General features: G+C 39.9%; 1 protein-coding gene across 2 annotated transcripts in view; it reads right to left on the bottom strand.

The window, feature by feature from the left end:
• Positions 1-15,620, bottom strand: part of LGR4 (leucine rich repeat containing G protein-coupled receptor 4) — a 79,703-nt gene that overhangs the window by 33,534 nt on the left and 30,549 nt on the right. For both annotated transcript variants that reach the window (XM_071559095.1, XM_071559096.1), the window contains exon 2: positions 7,888-7,959. In XM_071559095.1, the coding sequence (XP_071415196.1) occupies positions 7,888-7,959 (72 nt within the window). The remainder of the gene's footprint in view (positions 1-7,887; positions 7,960-15,620) is intronic.

Raw genomic sequence — 15,620 nt, 5'->3', positions numbered from 1 at the left:
TCAGTTCCAAAGCAGATTGCAGAATAAATTTTATAAAATATGTTCTCTTCTCCCTACTTGCCTTTGCACATCTTGCACTATGTCGGGGTAACTTTCCTCTGCTCTACCCCAGGCCAGGTAGACCTTTCCCTTGATAACTATCTCATGACACTCAGCTGATAATACATTTCACTTACCTAGTCTGTACAGCAGACACACAGAGATGAAAGCCACCAAGCCTGGTTTTGATCAAGTGGGATGCAACAACTGAATGAACTACAGATTTGTGCTTTTAGCAGATAATGCTGTTTGGATGCTCTGGTTTCCAAGACCATGAAATATGTTGATGGCCAGATATAAGGGTAAAAAAATTACTGTTAATACAGTAAACCCTCAGTGTTGCTCTGGTCTGTTCATACAGCCTTGTGTCTTGTCCTGGCATTTATTTGCTATCTAGGCATAGGCTCTTTTGAATGACCAAGTGACAAGCAAGTGACACAGCAAAATGGGGAAGCGGATTAAATTTACATATATTTGGCAATGAACCTTCTATTACTAGTTTTCTAACCACTTCAGATACATACTGGGTAACTGCAAGACCCAGGTTCTGTAGACAACTTTGTAAGGAATGACCTCAGAGACATAGGAGTAATTTTCAGCACGATTCTTTGATTCAGATTTAGGTCAACTGTTTACTTTTTTCCACTGAAATAAGAGCAATTATGTTAATAGAATCATCTAGAATTTTGCTTCTATATAGGAAAGGCAAGAAAAGAACTTTACAGGAGTGCTGGTTGCTACTTCTGTGCTAGATAAGATCTGCTCAAGCCAATTAGGCAAGAGTACCTCTGTACTAACAATAAAAAATACAAAAATACAAATACCCAATAGGAAGGGAGAAAAGGAGGCAAAAATGACATAACTGTGCCTTTTTATGGTAACATACAGTGTCACATTATGATACTGTGAGGACAGAATGCATTCAGTTACTGTCTCTGAGGATAAGGCATTTACCTCCAACATACAGGATTGGGTTTTTTTTCCTTTTCTATCTGACTATGTAAGGTTTCTGCAGAGCTCATGTGGTTCTCTTTGACATCCAACCCTGGAACTGGCTACCTGCTCACTCATGCACATGCATCTTTTGCCCCACACTCCCATTTCTGAAACCTGAAGGAGGAGAAGGACTGCATGCTGTGAGTACCATTTGGGGAACTTTATCTGGAGAGACCCAGCCTGAGAGTTTCTCAGGCTGCTGCTCAGCCTCCAGAAGCTTCTTATCTGGTTTATACCTTCAGACAGCCCCAACCTGACAGCTCAGGCAGCATAATAAATTCAGGCTTGTAAGACTGGTCTTGAAGTGTAACACTGCAAGTTCAGCCTCCAGGCCATTTAGCTAAGCCAGCTCCTGCATGTGCGTGTGAATGCAAACTGAACACAAGCTCAAAAAAAGGACAGATAAAGTTTCCTTGTCCTCTAAAAGTACTTGCAGCAGAATAACCAGTCTTAGGATCCTTATACACAATCATGCCAACTTTGAAAATTAAGATGTAGAAGCAGAAACTGGAAAGAAACGTCCTCATCTTCTAAAACCAATGGAATTTACTCAATCTACTAGCATCTGTCCCCACAAACAGGAAAAAATATGCAACTGTTCAGCACAGCAAGAACCTTCTAAGCTACAGAAATATTACTCTCATATCAGCATGATTAAAACTCATCCAGAATCAAACTCATTTAGGACTTCCAGAGATAAGAAAATGCTAAGTAAACACAGGTTGGCCAGCATGGTTTTAAACATCATTTAGCATCTAGTGCAGACCAAATAAGTGATGTTTAAAAATATCTTAGCTGACTGTGGTTAATTCTACTTGGGAGTCTTTGCCTGAAGGTTTGTCTTAACTAGAATTTGAAGGTGCAAGTTACAACATGCCAAGGCACTTTCTAAAGCTCCAGTGCACACAAGGCAGCAAGCATGTCTAATGTGTGCTGGCTGGTCAAGTTAAAGCTTAAGCTCTTAACTTGCTACCACACGTGAAATCTACACCTTGCATTTTTTTCATTAAAACTTTACATCTTGGAATTCAAGCTGGAGCAACAGAGGAAATCACCTCCTCCAGCTGTTCAAATATTCAGAGCTAGTAGATGGATGAAGGGCGTTCATGGGCTTCCAACACAACATCAGACAGCTATTTTTGAAAGACCAACAGAAGGTATCTACACTGGCTGTCTTTGTAACAAAGCAGCTGAAGAAAGCGCTCCGCCATTCCTCAGACTCTGCAGCTGGGGTTGAATGGACAAAGATGAGGTGGTAATGTCTCCAATGGTGCCAGCCTGTTGTACCAGAGGATGTTTAACCACCACCACCGTTTCAGTTACCACATAAGGCATCAGGACAACTTTCTTCATAAAGGTTCATCCTTTTCTTTTCTACTGAAAACAAGTCCTTCATCTCTAGCTTCTCACTGCAGACCTTGGGACTACTCATGTTTATGAAAGAGAAAGGAATTGCATCATCTCATCAACATTCTACCTTAAAAGACTTAGCTTTAAAAGACACCGAAAGACAAAAGGAGGTCCTTCTATCAAATGTTCCATGTTCAGGTGAGGAAAGACACAGCATCCTGAACTAAATACTTAGCCTTGGCATAACTCCAAGACATGCCTTATTCATAAAACCCAGGTAATAAAAAAGACATGATAATCCCCTTTCCTCCCCAAGGATAATACAAGTTGATGCTGATGCAGAAATTAGAAGGAAGGTTATCATCTAAATTAAACACTGAAATAGACAATACAAAAGCAAGCAGCTGTGCCATTTCAGCCAGGTGGTCATCTTCAGCTGCAGTTGAGAGGGAAAATAACTCCAGACGTTTCCCTTGCAGATACTTCCTGATTACAACCTTATGGCAAAAAACCACCTCACTTTCACTGCCAGTACACATTTTATTAATCCTTATGTTCCTAAAATATACTTTGTCAATTAAAAGCCACAATCAGAGACTCTGGCTGGGGGAGGGGAGCTAAGGAGATATTTAAGCAAGACCTCTTAAGTGTTGTAATCAGCATGGATATAATTAAATAGCTGAGCAAATACTTAGTAACAATATTCTTTCTTTTCTTTCAAAAATTACAGTTGCATGTGTGTGGTCTCTTGCTCACTGTTGATTCATCTCTCAAAAAGCAGATTAGCATTAGCGTTTCAGAAAAAAGAAAACTTTCGTTGATCTAAGTCTTCTTTTTATTACTTTATTTCCCCAACTATTTTCAACTAGCCATTAAATAAAACTCAAAGTTTTGCCCTTGCCTGATTAAAAAAAAAACCAACAAAAAACCAGTATCTGAAGGTAGTGTCACAGAAGAGAGCCTGTTTTATATTATGTATGAGCAAACAAAACAGAAACAAAACAGACCTCAACAACAGATCTTGGTATCAGCACACATCTGAAAGTTAACTCAGCACTCCTATCTCCTGGTGCTTTCAGGAGGGATTATTTTCCTTGCAGTATTACTGGGCATGATATGAACCTCAAAATCACAATAGTCTGAGAGCATCCTCCCTAAGCCTTGTTGAGAAGGTCAGAATCCTGCCCTGAGGCTGACTGGTTGGGAAATGGCCAGTGCTCCCTTTAGGACAACCACATCCTTCTGTCACAGACAATTCACACACATGGGACAGCTTGCAGTCCTCTACCTCTCATATGGACCAGCAGACAGCCAGCCAAAAGCTTGTCATCTAAACCTTGCCTATGAGTGCAGGGCAAATAAGGCAACAACATTTTAAAGGGTTATGAGTGGAAATCAAAACAAGGTTAAAAGATGATAAAGTCAAGGATACTTCTGCTTTATTCAAGTGGTTCAGGTTTCTTTCTGAAGAAACTTCTGAAGACTGGGAAACTGGGCAAGAAAAAAAAAACATTTTGATTTGCCCTCCTCAATTAGAGAGGGAATGGAAATCATAAAGTTAAAATCCTTCTGACTACTTCAAATAACTAGAAGGGACTTCCACCTTTCAAAAGGCCATCAAACTATAACACAGCCTGGAAAATGGTCTTTGCTTTCTAAAAACACTGCATTATCTGGCTATATTTCCCTCTTCTAGCTTTCTATAAATATTTTAAGGTGTGGTTAGAAAACCACAGCCAAGTTCTTCAAGGATTTTTAGTTTCCATATCATGTTCAGGGCTGCAGCATATTTACGTTAGCATTTTCTGGAGAATACACGTCATTAACTGCTGAGGCAAAACCCTTGGTGGTCTGCTCCTCACTGACTCTGGCCGTTGCCATTTCAATAATTTGCAAATTACTTCCAGATGAGTATCAGTTACACAGACATGGAGAATTTCTATAACATTTATAAATAGTGCTAGAATCCTACAGACATATGATAAGCGTGCTATGCAGCGACATGCATGATGAGGCTGTGAATGGGGTACACAGAGCACACCACCCAATGGGCACATTCCACCCATGGACAGGCTGCAATCTCTGCTTGTACCTGCAAGTAATACTCAGACAGGATACCATCTCAGAGCTGCAGAACCTCCAATTATACATGCAAATTGGATGCTTTTCTGGGGAGTCAGTTGCCTAAACACAGCCACTTAGTGCCATTGCAGATGTCTTCCTCCACCTGGCCCCAGCTGCCATTCACAGCAGCAATCGGTCTCCCGCCTGCGTCAGACCCATCAGGCTGGGCCGGGTGTCCCAGATAACCCAGCACATCTGAAAACAGCATGGGGTGCACACACCGAAGCGTCTGATTCGCTCCCCCTTTGGTGACGTGGAAGGCACCTTTGAATGGAGCAGCCAGATTTTCCAAATCTGGTACTTTGCTTCTTTCATTAGTGTTCTTTTTAGGATTCAGAAAATGATCCTCTGAAGTCTCTCCAGACTACCAAATAATTCATTGCATTGAAGAAATGACAACACTCGTTTTAAGCGGCCCCTGCTGCATTTTTTTAATCTCAGCCGCTCCATATGTGCAACTCAGTTGCCTACATAATACACTTAATTGCCTCCTATTTACATTCAATTAACTTCTGTGATACTATTTTGCAATATTAATTAACTAACTCTACCAGGGGCTAATTGGCCCTAGCATTTGACAACGGCAGGGCTAAAGCACAGTATGAAGATAAAGGTGTCTAGAACTGTCTCCTCGATGGAGGCCTACTAAAGTTCAGGCTGGTGTGGGTACTTACTGCATTCCCATTAGTTTATGGGACTTTCATTTGCTGTAGACATGTCATTCTTGGGAGAACTTGATGGAAAAGTCACTTCTACCACAGATTTCAACACCACTTCAACCTTTTTTTTTATTTTTCATTGGCATAGGGACTCACATCCAGCTTTGTGTGCTGAAAAAGCAACTTTGTTAATGCCTGACTGTCAGAATTCAGATCTGCTCAACTATAAATAAAATCCAGGAAGAAAGTTTGAAAATCATAGAGTAGAGAAGAAAAACTGTGGTTGTACAGTGGGAAGTACAATAGTTGTTTCTGTTCACAACCAGCAAAAATCAAGACTGAAAGATTTTTGTATCCTGTCCCATAGCAAAAAAGGAAGGGGCAGAACAAAGCAAAACCATGTCATATCTGGTGCTGGTCATTTCTATTAAAGAGGGAAGCTGCTTTTATTTGAATCTACTTCATTATGTTCCCATTTAAGATGAACGTGAACTGCAACGAGGGAACCTGGACTTGACTTCTTGGGGTGTTTTTTTGTTTGTTTGGGGTTTTTTTTTCGCCCCACAAGTTACTTTAACACATCAAGTAAGGATGCTAAGAGAATGATTTACAGTTTTTTGATGTTCACACATAATTCTGAGCTTAATGCTAGACTTTTTTTTTCCCCCAGAAAAGCTGGATTTAGAGGTACATGCAGCAAATGGCTCTTAGGCAATAAGCACAACAGATGATGGCTGAAGGCTCTGCCTTTTCTCTTTACCTCCTGACACACCCCAGGGTTTATGGAAGTTACACAATATGCACACCCACCAGTTAGGTTTTATTGCTTAATTACTTATTGGGAAAAAAAATTAAGTCTCCCATAGTCATCTAAGTTGGGAAAAGAGAATTGTTTTATTCAACTTTTGGTGTGAAATATGACTGTGAAGAATTAAAAAAAAAAAGGGTGGAGGGGAAACTACAAATCTAGTCTAACAAAACACATAGACATACTGCAGCACATGTTGTAAAGCACACAGGGAATGTTGGCTAGTATATATTCTGAAGCCAACTCAGCCTTCCTACTCATGCCATGGAGCCTTTCTTAAATTCTGTCAATTACACAAATGCACCCTCTGAAAACCTATTTTTCTTCATGAAGCATTCTCGGCTGTATTGCAAATTTAAGCAATACCTAAAATCAGAGGGAATAAACTAGAATCTGTCAAGCATGAAATAAGATATTGCACACCATTCATCTCACATAAATAAGCTCGACTGTGCTTGACAATTGTACTGACCTGAGTCAAAACTACTTAAGAACCAGGGAAAATGGAGGTATTTAAGTGTATTAGTAATGGTAGCTGCTACTTTGCCAGGACATAAGAGAGATCAAAACTGTAAGGAGAGGGTGAACACCGTATTAGAGCAACCAGTGAGGCTGAGGTGCAAAAAAGAAAACCAGAGAAGCTTTCAGGAACCCAAGCCTTTCCTCAGCAGCAGACAATCCATCTCTTATCAGTTTCTCAATATCTTTGTCCCAGCGAGGTGCAGTGGTTGTATTGGTAGATAACCGGAGTCAAAGGGTGCAGAGCTTTATCTGCAGTTTTGCTATAGGGTTAATTTATCCTTTTGCCTTCTACAAATGGCTTTCACTCTTTGCTTGCTTCCTCATTGGTCAAGTCAGAACAACACTTCCCTACCTTATAAGGGTTTGTCTCTTCAGGGAAACGAGCTGTTCTTTCCCTAAAACCTCTCAACACAGCGTTCAAAGTCCTAGTCTTGCCAAAGTCAGAAAGAGAGACAGCCTTACTTTGCATATTAAATGCTCTTTAATATACGAAATGTTACTTTATCACTGAAAATGCAAGAGAAGCCAAGCAAATTGCAGTAGTTTTGTCTTATCTACTGCTTAGTACTGCAGGTTCTCAAAGCCCTTTAGCAAAGGTTGAACCATTACCCTTACCCTCTCTTCACAGATAAGGAAACAAAGGCACACAAGTCCCTTGCCATATAATAGTATTTACTAAAGTAGTATTTGAATGTCAAAGCTGTCTCCCTGTTTATTGACTCTGAAACCCAATCTAACTCAGGACCACGCTGTGAAAGGAAGCTTCAGCTTTGCAAAGGCATCTCAGGTAAGACTGCAGTTCAGCAAAATAATAGGCACATGAGCCTCGGTGCAGCTCAAGGATTTGGAAGTCCAAGTATCACCTAAGTAAAACAAAAAAAAGCTAAAGAGAGAGTGGGACAAAAGGGGAATGGGAAGTGGAAAAAAAATTCTGCCAGAGAAACTAAGAGCAAGAAGCCCTGAACTACAGAAGTTGAATTTCTGATAGAGGTCAGGATGGACTTGTGGGCACTGCATCTACAGCCTACAAGGACAATGGAAGTCAGCTACTCACTACATGAAGCAACATCTATTTTATGGAACTTATGCAACAGCTATACTGTAGCTCCTTCAGAAACAATAGTAATTACACACCTCTTGTGTTATCTTTGGGTAACACTGTAATTAGTATGTGTCATCACTCTAGCCATGATTAAAATAATTACTGTAAAAAGTCCCTTGTAAGTAGCATTTACTGTTCTAGTTTCCAAACACATACAGGATTATATTTTTAAAGTATAATTGTTTTTTCTGTTCACAGCTCAACTCGACACTGTTTCTCCACCCACCCTCCACTTTACACAGCCATACAATGTCCTAGCAAAACTTTAACATGTGTGAAATACTTACAGTTCTTCCAAGTAGGGAAAGTTCTTGAAAGCATCTTCTGGTAGCCTTGTGATGTTATTCATGCTGATGTCTCTGAAGAAGAAGAAATACAGATTTATCAATAACAAGTAAGGAATTTTTACAGTCTATGAAAAGGATGAGAAAAAGAAAGCACAATCAGATGATATGGTAACAGAAAAAAGTATTCTAGCATCACACAGTAGTATCTCTTTGTAGAAATTTGCATCCTAAACTTTCAAATCACTGCAATTTGAGAATCCAGTTGCAGCCAAGACATATAAAAAGGGAAGTTGATAAAATAAAGTTTTATAAAACCTCTAAACAAAAATAAATACTGTGAAACTACAGCGATGGTGTGCATGGAAGGGGCTGTACAGTACTGCTGCTCCCAGTACTAATTTTTACCAACTTAGATGGGCATACAGTTTTAACTCAGATGATGAAGACTGCTCTAAAACCACAGCATATGAAAAAAATTTAAAAAAACCAAAACAACAAAAAAACCCCAAACAAACAAACAAAAAAACCAACTGTGACCACCCAGCATGCAAATTTTCATCCCACAGCATCATTAGGAAAAAAAAAGAATACATGCATTAGGACTTAATAAATGGCTTCTGGCAAATATGGCTCCTGGAACAACTGACAAGAATAGCAGAAACATGTCCTACCCCTACCACAGGTTTTTTTGTTTGGTTTTCTTTTTTTTGCAGGGGGTGGGGGGGCAGGGGAAGCAGGGGGCATTCGTGCATGTGTGTTTCTTGGGTTTGGTTTGGTTTTGTGTGTGGTTTTTTGTTTGTTTGGGGGTTTTTTTGCTTTCCTTTGTTTTCCTTCTACAAAATCTATGAAAGTCCTCGAGGTAATAGTTTTAAGCAGATTTCATTCTCAGTCCATGAGCAGAGACAGGCCAGCAGCAAGTGCTTACATGACAGGTATGCAGACCTGCTCGGCTTTTTTCTTTATAAAGGAGCACTAAGCGGCAAATTTGGTGCCATCACCTCAGTTCACACCTACACAGCCATCACAGATAATCCAGTCCTGAAGCAAGTTATTACTCAACGTGAACAAAAGCAGCATGAAAACAATTCAGTTTGATAATTAAAGTAATAACTGCCTAACAATTCATGACATAACCCAAGTTCTTACTTTCCACTTTGTTACTGCCTTTTTTTCAATAGTTTTAACAAGCAATTCAGTAAGATTTGTTACTAGAGCTCTGCCTTCTTGCTGTCTTCCACACATTGTCCTCTAGCATCTACATGCTACCTCCCTATGTAATTCAGTAAAAAGAGAACAAACAAACAAAGCCAAAACACTTGTGTTATCACACTGACACCCAACCAGTACCACTGAAGCTCCTCCATGAAGATCTGAAGGGCTGGCGACTTCATGCAGGACAGTAGATGTTGGTTGACACCTAAAATGCTTAAACTTGGAATAAAGTACCAGCCTTTGCCTACTGCTAGGGCAGACATTCTTAGCCCATCCATAGCCACCACTCAGCTGGAATTATCACTGCTTCTGATGACACAGAGAAACATCAGTTTAGACTTTCCCTACTATCCTGGAAGGGCACAAATCCTTCAAGAACTATTTTGTGGTGGAAAAAACAATCACATTCAGGCTATCTTCCATGGATCCCAGACAGGACTCAGTGCTGACCTCAGGAGGTTCTGAGTCAGGCCCCTAAGGAGAGCAAGGAGCACATGGAGGGGTTGGTGCTCCTTCTGAGGAAGTGTTTCAGGACATTTGTGCCTTCTTTCATGCTGTGATGAACCAAATGCCCTGTCCAGTGCTATATAACCTGCCAAAAACATTGCACTAGCTATTTGAACCACTTTTTGCAAAGTTCCCACATTATTTCTCCCATTGCATAATGTCTAAAATAAGTCTTAAAAAATATATTATTTACACTGACAATAGAATTCAGTTTGTAAAAAAAAAAAAATCCATAGTTATGGGGGGGAAATTATTTTTTTCTCGACAATGTCAACTGATGTCAGTGAATTTGTGTTGACATTAACAAGTAACTGGCAACTGGTCTGCTGCCCCAATTTTGCAGCACAGGTCGCCAGACACTGCGCTCTCACATTAAATCCAGAGGCAACTGTTTCTTTAAACTAAATGTTTATTAAATAGTAGTCCAAAACTTCATTCCTCATTTCCCAGTGTAAACCAAGAGAGTTATTCCTCAGCAGCTGTTAGTAGTAGACTAACGTAACTCAAGAGCAATGAGATCAAAATAAGGTCCAGCACAGACAAAACAAACCCAACTGTGAGAGAAGCCCAAGAAAATCCACTACAGCACAAGAGACTCCTTTACTAAGGTCCAGAAGAAGCTGAACTGGAGATGATTTATCCCTGAACTCTACAGCTCACAGGCTTTAAGAGGTGCTTTGTGTCTCAGCAGCAGCCCAGTTACCATGAGATGCTGCAGTTGCTGTGGGGGACATTTTTCTTCTTGTGCAGAAAAGTAAATAAAAGTATCAGATACATGAATCGTCAGCTGCCTGCTCCATGGGAGACTGCAGCTTCTATTCTCTCTACCCCCATACACATTTTTCAAATTGTCACAAATACATGCATTTCACACATCCAGGCTCATTCTCTGCTTCTCAGAGGACTGCAAATCCCCTTCCAGTGTCAACTGGGAAGCATTTATGAATAAGGCAGAAGGGTAAGAAGGGAGTGGAGACCCTAATCCTAAAAACTAGTCACCTGTGCAAGAAAATCACAACTCTCTCAAAAGACTATCCAGGTGATATAAAACCCTACTACCGTACACATGATATTAAATAGGAGTAGTAAAAAATAAGCCCACAGTACATATAATCAGAAAGTACCTTATGAATGTCTATGCATCACTTTGGCAAAGACTTTGGCTGCAGCCACATTTGTTGCATTACATGATAGCTCCTTAGGACAGCTGAGGTAAAGAAACCACATCCACCTGAAAGAAACAGTCTTCAGATTCACAGAGCTAAAAATGCCCAATTTCAGAAGTGTCATATGCAATTCTAGACAAAGTCAATGGAAACCATGCAGTCATACAGCATGGCTGACATCCAAATTCTAGGCAATTTTGGCTTTCTCTGGGATCTGAAATTAGCAAAGAATGTTTTTTTGCCTGTAGCTCCAAGTGTTAGCCTCTACAATTTTAATATGGGAAGTAGATTCTTTAGATGTAAACATGAAATAGATCACCATAATAATAAAGCTTTGAGAACCATCATCAATATCCTCAAATTCTACTGAAATTTATTTTCAGTGAAGCTGAATTTATAGCAAAAATGGACACAAATATGAATTGTGATTGTATTTATCATGTGAATTTTTAGGGACTGCTTACCACGATGCCTTGCTAAAAAGCTGGAATTATTACAAAGTTTCTGTATTGGCCTTTGTAACTCTGACTCAGTAAATAAGCCAATCTTTATAGTACTGATTTGCAAACTTTGGGGAACATCAAAACACCAATTTACAAAGTTTCTTCATGATCACCATACAAGTTTTAAAGCAATTTTTGTTTAATTCAAAACATTATGTAACATCAGCTTTGCTCAGATATATATACACACAGAGATATATAGATATAGGTATGGAATATTTTTCCTTTAATTTCGCTCTACAGAATAGCCTCAAAGAGTGAGTGCATAGGCAGTATATGCTGGTAATAAAATATTAAATAGTTCCTGGGCTTCTGTGGAGTAATGGATAGGGTTAAAAGTTAAAGGAGAATAAGAATTACAGAAGGAGACCCAGCTGCAGCTTCTCAGATGAAACATGGACATGATGTGTCACAGAGGTTCCCTAAACACTGATAAGCACCTGTTACAGAGGATGCACTGGAGAGGGGAGTGATGTGAAGGCACTGGGGCCTCCCTCCATACACGTCCTGCAGGAAGGGGAACACGGTGACACTCTGACCGTGCCATATCTGTGCACCAAGAAAGATGCCAGGGACAACTACCCAGTTAAGCACTTATGACTAGATTCACTCCAATTCCACCTAAACCTAAAGAAATGGTATAAAAAGGAAGAAGGAAAGAAATGGAGAAAATCAGAGGAAGATTTCCACCAGAACAGCTGGATCAGCTGATGGGCTAAACCTGTCTTTCCCCTTCTTTAGGGACACATATTGGCTGAGAAACTTTTGCCATATGTGCTAATTATTGCTTCAAGGACTAGAGGTTGTGTTTTGCTCCATAATGTATTAGTAGATTGTTTTGTTTTAGAGGTTGTCTTTGCTTGCTTTATAGTATTATTAGAGTTCTTTAAGTGTGTTCTTTCAAATAGACCCTGCCACAGACAACCTTGAACCTTATTAATTTGTCACAATTTGGATCAATACAGAGTGTTATTCTGTAAACTGTTAGAGTGACCCCTTTATCAGGTGCTGACATTCTGCCAGTGGTGGAATAACATGTGGGACGACCTGCTGAGGGGTTCTCCCTTAGGCTGTTACCTGGCAGACCCCGAAAAAGGGCAATTAATTACCCTGATCTTGTGAATCTGTTTGAAGGGTTCCTGTGTGGGATACCTGACAGACATCCATGGGTCAGAAATCCATGGGTCAGACATCCATGGTTTCACTTTCCCTGCAGCACTGACAGACAAATCTCCATGGGTTGAGAAAATCCCCCCAATCAAAGGGCCAGGCATAACCCTACCCATTGCACATGACAGCTTCAGTGCAAGAATTTACAAATATTAGGAACAACATGTCACTAAAATTAGAGAGCTTAATAACTACCCTCTAAGAAGTGTACCTAGTTAATTTAGGAAAATACTTTTAATAATACATGCTTAATAGAAGAATTGCAACAAAAATGGACTAACACAATATATTATGACAAAATAATGACAAATAATCCCCCAAAACCACCAAGAAGGCTGTCCATTTAATAAAGATAAAAATTAGCGTTTGCCTTAGATATGTCAAAGAAATCTCCACCGAGAAACTGTCCTAATCCATCTGTACCTCTACTAAAAAGACCTCAGGTCTATGAGCCCAGAGCTCATTTAAGGTCCTAATATACAAAATAAAGTTCTAAGAATGAAAAAAAATTAATACTAACAGTTCTTTCCCAACATCTAGTAGTGTCCTTGGGAATGATGCACAACAGAAGGACCATGTCAGCAGTTGCCTAAGGCCCCATTTCAGCAGGACTAAGCTAAAGGACCCACTGTGGATTGGGGGTTATTACATCCAGATGTAAGTCCCCTAAAAACAGCACACCACCTCCAAACCTTTCAAATGCCAATGCCACAAACACACATGCACACAAAACTCCCAACAAACAAAACACCAAAACCTCTCTACATTTGCCCTAAATTTTACTGGTATGCTGATGTTCAGACTTAGTATCTGAAAGACTTACATTAAGTTTCTTTTTCTTCCAACAACTCTCCAGTATGGTCTGTTAGCCCAGCAAACTACAGCTCTGACTATACAAATTCAGACCCACACTCGTATTTGAGAAGTTTTCCCCAGAAAGCGCAAAACAGACACAACAGCTCTAAGAGAGAAAAAATTACAGCAATGCTGTGGTTTTACACTGTAGATTCATCAAGAAAATGAAGGAGAAGCTGTGGCAGAGCTGCACCTTTCAGCAGCTAGCCATTAACTAGGTTTATCTATACTAAGCAGCCAGGCTAACTCTTTACTCACTAACCTACCTTAACCAAGGTAGAGTTGGTAGATATCCCATCCCTGGAAACACTGAAAGGCATGATGGGGCAAGAAGCTGGCACTGAAACTAAAATGATGAGCTGCCGAAAGCGGTAACCTCTTTAGCAAGAAGAGGCTTCATCTTGGGGATAACATGAATCACAGCCTTATAGTTACAATTAGTTTCGCCATTTCGGGTAGAAGAGAGGTAACACCAGAAAACAAACACAACTGCACTCCCCCCTGCACTGCTATTGCTGCTGTGGCTGCACTTTTGAATGTTAAATAAAAGTTTCTCTCACTCTTTCAGAAGCTTTGCACTTCTTCCAGGAAGGTACTACAGAAAAGAATAAAAATCAACTAAAACTAGTGGCTTGAAGAAACCTGGTGTGAATGTTATTTTACCATCCCAGGCACTGCAGATACTAAATTTTAAAGGCAAAAGGTGAAAAAATCAAGCCATGGTGCTCCTCCAGCAGTCATTTGCTGTCTCCATCCTGCTCAAGTATATCCCTTCAGGTTATTTTGACAACTACTTGAATCTTCATTTCTAGCTTTAGTGAAAGCAGGGAACTTTGCTAAATTAACAAAGAAACAATTTAAAGTTTTTAAAAACACACTAACTAAAAGCCATGATAACCTCTCTCTGTTGAAAAAAGGCATCGAATGAGATTTCTGCTTTCTTAGGAAAATGAAAAGTTGGGGTTTGCCCCATTTAAAGCTGTTGTGTCCATTTTCCTTGAAGCCTGGCATGAAGCCAGAGATTTAATCACTTTTAAATCAACCAGCAGTGAAGACTTCAGAAACATGAACTAGGAAATATAATGCACCTAAACTTATTATTATACTCCTCCTATGCAAGAATTCCAGTTTCTCATGTGAAGTTTTGGTTGTTTGGATTTTTTTTTTAAGGATTCTTTATTTTACCACTAACCAAAGTCAAACTTCCCCAGGCTTCAGGATGAGCAGAAACACTTTGTCTCTTGAACAGCAACTTACTAATTCTCTCACATTTTAAAAATAGAAACTCTTATCTTTCAAAAGTGGCTTCAGTCACAGCTTTCATCAATGGTGTCACAGAAAAGAGAATCAGATGCAATGCAAAGCATGTCACGGTGTCTCCTGCATGCACAGGTAGCCTTCTCTCTCATTTTAAAGGAGGAGGGGAACAATAAATCTTGCATGAGAAGAAAAGCTGCAACAACAAAGAGGGACCACAAAATGGGAAGTATAGACTTCCTGTAGGACAGAAAGAACAACAAAATGATAGATAAATAGCCCAAGATGTAAGCAGAGAATGAAAGCAAATTACCCACAAGAACTCATGGGCATTGAAAACGAAAACAATGCCAGCCTCTCTGAACTGAGGGACATTTACTTGCAACAGTGTTTCTGACAATACTTACCATTCTTCACTGCGTCTCCCTAGCCAAAGGTGTGCACATTTTAAGCAAAGAAACCTTCCTCATTACCCAGCTCTGGTATGCTGTCATGTCTCCTAAAACTCACAGCAGATGCCAGTGATACACCACCTATCCTGTGTCGCAGCCTCATCCCTCAACACTGGGAGCTGCACCAAACTGGGGGCACACTCACCGTCCCACCACACCCACACACGGCACCCAAAGGCAAGCCCACCACCTAAAATACACCACTTTGTAACAAAAGATACTAGCTGAAAAAAAACAGGAAATACCTAGCTACAGAAAAGCAGAATTTTATCTCAACGAAACCAAACTGAGATTGGCTGTTTAAAAAAATAAAATCAACATACACCACTGTGTTCCCCTGCACTTGAGTAACAGCTTTCTACTTTTTGACTCTGTGAAGTTTAGAAAGGATGAGGGAGAAGGAGAGAAAAAGAGAGAGGAGTGTTGGTTGAAGGAAAGAAGATCATGTTTCAACAAGGCACCTTTAAAATCCTATAAAATACTGCCTCTGAGCAAGCTTAACCTGTTTGCTGATAGACAATAGCATGTAATACTGTAGGCTCCATTCAGTCTTTTCCAAGGTCTGGGCCCTCTGCCACTGAGTTATTTAATTATAACACTTAGAAAATTAC

The sequence above is a fragment of the Pithys albifrons genome, chromosome 6, assembly GCF_047495875.1.
Source record: "Pithys albifrons albifrons isolate INPA30051 chromosome 6, PitAlb_v1, whole genome shotgun sequence".
Classification (NCBI taxonomy): Eukaryota; Metazoa; Chordata; class Aves; order Passeriformes; family Thamnophilidae; genus Pithys; species Pithys albifrons.
This window is presented reverse-complemented; position numbering and strand designations above follow the sequence as displayed.